The sequence below is a fragment of the Cebus imitator genome, unplaced genomic scaffold (genome assembly GCF_001604975.1).
Source record: "Cebus imitator isolate Cc_AM_T3 unplaced genomic scaffold, Cebus_imitator-1.0 Scaffold81, whole genome shotgun sequence".
NCBI lineage: Eukaryota > Metazoa > Chordata > Mammalia > Primates > Cebidae > Cebus > Cebus imitator.
Window position 1 is genome coordinate 4,157,494 of NW_016107396.1, and position 8,399 is coordinate 4,165,892.

At 38.4% G+C, this 8,399-nt stretch overlaps 1 protein-coding gene across 1 annotated transcript in view; it reads left to right on the forward strand.

The window, feature by feature from the left end:
* Positions 1-8,399, forward strand: part of PTPRK (protein tyrosine phosphatase receptor type K) — a 574,079-nt gene that overhangs the window by 121,429 nt on the left and 444,251 nt on the right. The window contains exon 2 of the mRNA XM_017533300.2: positions 3,953-4,075. Coding sequence (XP_017388789.2) covers positions 3,953-4,075 — 123 coding nt within the window. The remainder of the gene's footprint in view (positions 1-3,952; positions 4,076-8,399) is intronic.

Here is an 8,399-nt window from a genome sequence, read left to right on the forward strand (position 1 = left end):
ATTCCTCTCTAAGTTGTCTATTCTCATTAGCATTTTGTCAAATCTTTTCTCAAGGTTCTTAGTTTCTTTGCATTGGGTTAGAACATGTTCTTTTAGCCCCCAGAAGTTTCTTATTACCTACCTTCTGAAGCCTGATTCTGTCCATTCATCACAATCATTCTCCATCCAGCCTTGTTCCCTTGCTGGTGAGGAGTTGTGATCCCTTGTAGGAGGAGAGGTGTTCTGGTTTTGGGTGTTTTCATCATTTTTCTGCTGGTTTCTTCCCATCTTTATGGATTTACCCTCTTGTTGTCTTTGTAATTGTTGACTTTCAGATTGGGTCTCTGAGTGGACACCCAGTTTGTTGATATTAAGTTATTTCTTTCTGTTTCTTAGTTTTCCTTCTAACAGTCTTGCCCCTCTACTGTAGGACTGCTGAGTTCCACTCCAGGCCCTGCTTGCCTGTCGATTGCCTGCAGTGGCTGCAGAACAGTAAGGGTTGCTGCCAGTTTCTTCTTCTGCTATCTTTCTCCCAGAAGGATACCCGCCAAATGTCAGTCTGAGCTCTCCTTTATGAGGTGACTATGGATATTTGGGGATCAGGGAGCCACTTGAGGAGACCGTCTGTCCTTTGCTGGAGCTCAAGTGCTGAGCTGTGAGCTCCATTGTTTATTTAGAGCTGCTGGGCAGGTACGTTTAAGTCTGCTGCAGCAGAACTCATAACCCCTTTTTTTTTTTCCCCAGGTGCTCTGTCTCCCAGAGTGAGGACTTTATTTATGAGTTTCTGTTGTGCTGCTGCCTTTTTTTCAGGGCTGCCCTGCCCAGCAAGGAGGCAGCCTCATCACTGTCTGCCTGCGAAGGCTTTGCTGAGCTGCTGTGGGCTCCGCCTAGCTGCTGTGTAATCTTCCCTGCAGTCCTGTTTATATGAGTGTAGTTAGAACTGCCTTGGCAATGGTGACCCACCTCTGTAATGGCAGACTCTCTCTATAATGGCGGATTGCCTCGGCAATGGCGGGCTGCCTCAGCGATGGTGGACTACCTCCATAGTGGTGGAGTGCCTCGGTAATGGCGGACACCCCTTCCCCACAGAGCTGGACTGTCCTGGCTTCAGCTTTGCTTGCTGTGAAACTCTCAACCCAGAGCTTTTCCAATTTTTTTTTGTGTGGGAGTGGGACCAGCTGAGCCTGATCACCTGGCTCCCTGCCTCAGAGCCTTTTTTTTAGTTGAAGGTTCGACTCTCTCCCAGGTGTTCCAGTCGCCTGTTAAAAAGGCGCTGGGATCTGTGTGATTTCCCATGCAGTGACCCACTATACCTGCTGAAACAGCGGCACTGAGATTTGTGGCACTTTTTTTTTCTGGGATTCTCCTGGCCTGGCTCCCCATTTCAGTCCCCTTTTTAATCAGATGAATGGGTGACTCTGCCTTCCCAGAGCTCCAATCGCCAGCTAACATGGCACCCAGACCTGTGTATTTTGTACGGAGAACCGCCACCCTGGGGCTCTGGCAAAACAATGAAGCCAGCCGAAGCAGCCGCCCCGGCCAAAACCGCCATGCTGGTGATCTGTGGGGCTCCTCCGCCTGGGAATCTCCTGGTCTGTGGGCAATAAAAATCCATCTGGAAATGCGATGTCCACTCTCCTTCTGTGCTTTCACTTGGAGCTGCAATCCTGAGCTGCTCCTAATCGGCATCTTGGATCCCTCCTAAAACTTCTTTAAAAAGTTTTCTTACTGCTCAAGTCAAGCAGATCAGTAATGGTTTTCAAGAATCTTTTGACAGATTTTAGATAGGGAAGGAATGTGCAACAAATAGCATGGCCTGACCCACTTACTTTATACAGCTACTCCTGGTTGTTATTGCTAATCAGAATCCTGTAGTCTAAAATTAACAATGGCTATGAAGGAGAGCAATTAAGGCCATTTGTCTTTCAAATGAGTCCGTGTGGGTCCCACTCATAGTTTAAATTTATATACAGAGGGCATTCTCACTATTATAAAGGGCAATGGGGGCCTGAAGACCTGTATTACAAAGCAGTAAATTATTTTAGGGTTTGATAGCAAATTATATTTTGAGAAAAAGTTTCCCCTTGCTACGGGAAGATACATTTCTGAGGAAGCTATTTTCATTGATTAATTTTAAATTAAAAAGTAAATCTTTTTTAATGAGAGCATTTATAAAAGGTCTATTTTAAGCATATTTAAAAGACAATATTAAGCTTTCAAGTTCTTGAGTTTGGTTATTTTGTAAGGATTGCTGTAGTCATAAGAGTGATTCAAGAATATGCTCAACATATTCTACTTTTGGAAAATATTTTAGAGCTTATAGTGCCATCATGACATCTCTGATGTTTTCTGCTTTGCCTGTGGCACTGACCCCTCTCTGTCATTGATGAGGAGTGTAACTTTCACTCATATTCAAATTGCCAAATGTTTAATGAGGGAAGTAAATTTCTTTTTTACAGAGAAGAATTTACAGCATTAACATTTACTACTTAGTCTGCTACTTGGTCAGAGAATTCACTGAGTTTCTTCACAGAGATCCCCATGGAAACTAAACAAATAAGCTATTTGAGAGGAGACAAGTTATTGGTTTTTCTCATTAAACCCACTGCTGGATTTTCATTAGTTCTAATGCATTTTCTTTCAAGAAGAGACATATAGGCCAGTTCTTATTTTCATGATTTGAATAAACTAAATATGTTGTGCTGGTACACATAGGCTGAGAAGCAAAAGTAATCTTTCTAACTTCTGCCATGCAATTACTCCTGAAAATAAAGCTGGAAAAACCATGACTGATGCAAAGGGGAAATGCTACCCCCATGTAAAAAGACCAAGTTATTAAATAAAGTAGGAGCGTCGAGAGTGATTGTAGGCTAATCTGATTGGTTTTATGCTTGAGTCACCACCTACTTTTAAATCATAATTGTGTGTGAAAGTAACCTAAATAAAGCATGAAAGATATCACAGACCTCAAACACTTTAGACCCTGAAAAGCTTTATGTTTGATTGGCTATTATGAGATTTCAAAGAGTTATTTTAAAGCAAAGATTTTGGTAAACTTAAATTATTTCACTTTTTTGAACTTGCATGGTAGAGGAAGACAGCTTTCACTCTTGTTCTTCCTCTTCTCACCACTAAAGTTATTAAAAACTAGTTAGACTATAGGTGGTTTGTGAGGCAGGAGAATAGGATCTGGAGGCAGGTAACCTAAGGCCAATTCGGCTGACTTCCTAGAACTAAATAGAAAGGACAACCCCAACTTTCCAGGCCCAAGTAACAAAAGGACCAGAGGTTACTCCCTTTGTTAACTTCCACCTTTTCTTCGAGGTGATGGAAAAATTGAAAGTATCTCTGATTGGTTGCAGAAGGTTCTGTAAAGTGTTGATTGTGGGCCACCACTTCAGTTACATGAAGTGAACACCAAGTGACCAATGGGAAACCTGTACGGAGCTATTTGGACCAGAGAAGATTCTGTATTCAGGCCCTTGAGCCGCTGCCTGGGTAGCTCCCACACTGGCGTGTACTTTCATTTTCAATAAATCTCTGCTTTCCTTGCTGCATTCTTTCCTTGTTTTGTTGTGGGTTTTGTTCAATTCTTTGTTAAGAACACCAAGAACCTGTACAACTTGCAGTCAAGTCCCTCTACCAATAAGTTTGTATATTTTAAGAAAGCCTCACTTATTCATGTATCTTCTATTATTTTTAATAATTCAAAATCTATGCCATAGTCTTCCTTCTGGGGCTCAAATGGGCTTCCTTTTCAAACAAAAAGTACTGATGGAAATTTATTTTTCTATGAAAATTTAAAAAAATAGTGATAAGCAGGAGTACCATTTATTATTAAGATTGTCAGTACCATATATATATATATATATATTATATATATCTCAAGATAACATTTTCTTCTCCAGAGCTTTTTTTTAATGTTTGGAAAATCCGTTTAGAATGTAACAGTAGTCCTCTTTTCTCCTTCTAGGCGGCTGTACTTTTGATGATGGTCCAGGAGCTTGTGATTACCACCAGGATCTGTATGATGACTTTGAATGGGTGCATGTTAGCGCTCAGGAGCCTCATTATCTACCACCTGAGATGCCTCAAGGTGAGAGTCACTCTGTTTACTCAATGCTGGGGGAATAGTTTTGCAATATCTATGATTTTATTTTAGGTGTTAACAACAATAATTTCATGGTTATAATAAGCGAATTTATTGTGCTACTGGATCACATCTAGGAACCTTAAAATATTCTTTGCCTTTCTTATAATAAATTTCTGTAATTCTCTATTCTTCAAGAATGCTCACTATACCTTTGTTATTTCCGTCTTTGGAAAAAAAAAGATATTAGTGTTTTTTTTCTATTTAATAAAAACCTCAGTGACAAACCAAAAATAAAAATGATTAAAAAAAAGCAGAATAAACAAAAAAACCTTATCAAAATAATCTTAAATGTGGGATCAGCTCATTTGGTAGTTATTCAATTAAATTATATAGGTTGGTTCCAATCAGACTGAAGGGAAAGGCTTTTATTACGTAGCAGGGAGAGGTTGTGTCTTTCTGCCACTGATCATGAGCATACCAGTGACTCTGAGGGGAGGCAGCATGGAGAAAAAAGTGACAAATGGAAATCTTTTACGTGGAAATTGTAGAGAAATAGGGCCAAATCTGTTCTTTTTTTTTTTTTTTTTATTATGGAGTGGAGTTTTGCCCTTGTTGCTCAGGTTGGAGTGCAGTGCTGTGATCTCAGTGCGCTGCAACCTCTGCCTCCTGGGTTCAAGCAATTCTCCTGACTCCTGAGTGGCTGGGATTACAGGCCTGCACCACCATGCCTGGCTAATTTTTGTATTTTTAGTAGACATGGGGTTTTACCAGGTTGGTCAGGCTGGTCTCGAATTCCTGAGCTTGTGATCTGTCCACCTCGGCCTCTCAAACTGCTGGGATTACAGACTTGAGGCACTGGGCCCAGCATCTGTTCATTTTTTGCCTTACTTTGTTATATCCTTTGATTTTGGGTTTGGTGAGTTAGTATAATTTCTAATTGTTTAAGCCGGTGTGCATTGTGTTTCGTCTTATGAAAAATACATTAACACAGGATGTCAGTATTGACATACTATTTCATACAATAGTGAACTAATAGTTGTGCTTTCAATTCTGCATATTAATCTGGAGCAAATTCCAAGTTCTGTGCATATATGCTTAGCATAACATTAAATTGTAACTTTGAAAATGTAAACAGGAATTTAAAAATATAACACTAAAGAAAACAAACTCTTTTCCTTCCAATATTTAGAACAAAGATTGTACATAATTACATATTATATATAGTCATGTATATATATTATATATATCATTATGCTGTTATATAATATCATTGATGTGCTGATTGCTTATCACTAATAATTTTGGTTTCAAGGTATATTTTAGTATTTTTATTATTATTATCTAAAAATGATCTGAATTAATTTTTCAACAAAATGAGTAAGTCCTTCCTGAGTGTGAATTTTAGATATGACACTTTTAGACATAGCCATTAGAAGTGAAAATGTTAATTCTGGTTATTGAAGAGAGAAAATTGTATCAGGAGCATCCTTGAACTTGCTGATTAATATGATTTAAAAAAACACAAGGTAGGCTGGGTATGGTGGCTAACACCTGGCAATCAGCACTTTGGGAGGCCAACGGGGGTGGATCATGAGGTCAGGAGTTCGAGATCAGCCTGACCAACCTGGCGAAATCCCCGTCTCTACTGAAAATACAAAAATTAGCCTGGTGTGGTGGCGGGTGCCTGTAATCCCAGCTAGTTAGGAGGCTGAGGCAGGAGAATCTCTTGAACCCAGGATGTGGAGGTTGCAGTGAGCCTAGCATGCACCACTGCACTCCAGCCTGGAAAAGGAAAACATCAAAAATAAACAATTTATGACACGTATGCAAAACAAATTAAACCTAAATGTTACGTTTCTAGATACAATTTTTGGTTTGTAAATGAATGGTAAATATATCCTTGAAAAGTTTTTTATTGGTTCTCTGTGCTGTGTACTCTTATAGTAGAATGAATTAAATTTGCTTTTTTACTTTGAATTGTCACTTTCCATGACTGAGTAGGCAAGTGGTTATTTTTGAGGCTTAACTGAGCCATAATTTCCTTTGCAGAGGGATAAATTGGAACTATGCGGTATACAATTTTTGCTTCTTATGTTTGACCCCTACTTTGTCAGCAGGCTCATTTAATTTTGTGCATAGGCTTGTATTTTTCTTTCAAAGGCATGTAACCTTATTTTCCTGGTTCATTTTAATTAAAGAAACTACTGTAATTTTTAACCTGAATTTTCTCTGGTACATTTAGACTAGACTTTTCATACAAAATTAAAGGGGATGGGCTGGGATGGACACATTTTGACTGTTTATAATCAGAGAATACTAAGAAAGATGTTGATTTATGGAAATGTTACCACTGCTAATTACCATTGATGGTGGGTAATGAATAGTTGAAGAATTACTGCTCAGGTGACCTTGTTGGCTCACCTTTGATGAACAGCTTAATCAGTAGTTACAGTACAGGATGATATGCACAGAAAAAGAAAGTGTTTGAAATTCAACCATATCTTCCAATTAATAGAACATTAAGTAATTAATCATGCAGAGGAGGAAAGAGGTCACGGCCACTTTATTTTGCCAAATGAAATTCTGTTTAGTCTTCAGAGAGGTGACAGAAAACACTCATGTATATTCTTCTTTTACTCACCTCTTTTTATAATATATGCCATTTTTTTTTTCATTTACCTTCTAACATTCTTTTAAAGTGCTGACTGGACATTCCTTGCTCATAAATTGGCAAAAAGGAGACATTTAGATTTATCATACTAAAATGTTATGATCTTTTTATTGTCACATAAATTAGCAAGCATGCCTATTTTCTTTATTTACTTTAAAAACAGACACAATAAAAAATAAAACCAACAAAAAAACCCCAAATGTTTGGCAACTCTATGAAGGCTGGCTTTCCAAAGCAAACTTGTTATTGAACTGTATGATAATTGGTGTTGTTAACTGGCTTCAGTTTATTGACTTTTTTGGACTGAAGGCCAAGAGTGAGAGAAAAAAGACAGGATGATTAAATAGAATGAAAGAAGACTGAAGATGTGTAGAAGAGAAGAACAGAAAGAAAGAAAATTGTTTTTACTCATGAAGAGATACAGTACTATCATTGCTTAAAATGTTCTGCAGCAGTTTCTGCTTACTTCTACAGTTCACATACACTTTTGTCAGATTCCAATAGTAATGATTGAAAGGTCTGGCAAATAGAATAAAAAATAGCATGCAAGGGAATGAGTACTTCATAAGGTAGTCCTAATGTCCCCAAATCATATGAAATTACTAGCACCTATTTAATTCAGTCATCAAGGAAATGCAAATTTAAAACACAAGAAGAACTATCGTACACGCAATGGAAAAATGAAAATTATAATTCCAAGTGTTAGTAAGAATGTAGAGCAAGTTAAACCCTCTTATACTACTGTTGGAGCATAAATCTGTACAATCTAATGACCAGCAAATCCATTCTTGGGTATAAGCCCAGCAGGGCTGAGTATACTGTTCACTAAAAGACAGGTGCAAAAATGTTGATAGCATCAGCATTCATAATAGTCCCAAGCTGAAAACAACCCAAATTTCTGTCAGCAGTGCAATGTGTAAATAAATGGCAGCATACTTATAAAGTGGAAAATTGTACTGCAAATAAATGAAAGAACCATTGCTGTATACAATAATATGAACGAAGTTCACAAACCCAATCTTAAGGGAAAGAAACCAGATGCAAGAGAGTATGTATTGTATACATTTATATAAATTATATGTTTCAAAAATAGGCAACACTAATTGATGATGTTAGAAATCAGTGTATTACTTACTTGAGGGAGGGGTTAGGTGAAAATGGTTAGTGCTTGTCGGTGGCATGAAGGAGTCTTCCAGATGCTAGTGATATTCTATTTTTTAATCTGGATGGCGTTTTACAGTTTGAGGTGTGCTGAAATCTGTAAAAAGTCATTGAGCTGTGCAGTGATGAGTTGTGTACTTTTCTTTATGTATCTGATATATCAATATAAATTGGAAAAAATATATAAAACAAGTGCATACAAGGATAGTGCTAGGAAAGTAAAATAACAGGCCGGGCGCAGTGGCTCACACCAATCCCAGCACTTTGGGAGGCCGAGGCAGGTGGATCATGAGGTTAGGAGTTCAAGACCAGCCTGGCCAGGATGGTGAAACCCCGTCTCTACTAAAATACAAAAATTAGCTGGGTGTGGTGGCAGGCACCTGTAATCCCAGATAGTCAGGAGGCTGAGGCAAAGAATTGCTTGAACCTCGGAGGTGGAGGTTGCAGTGAGCAGAGATCATGCCACTGCACTCCAGAGTGAGACTGTCTCAAAAA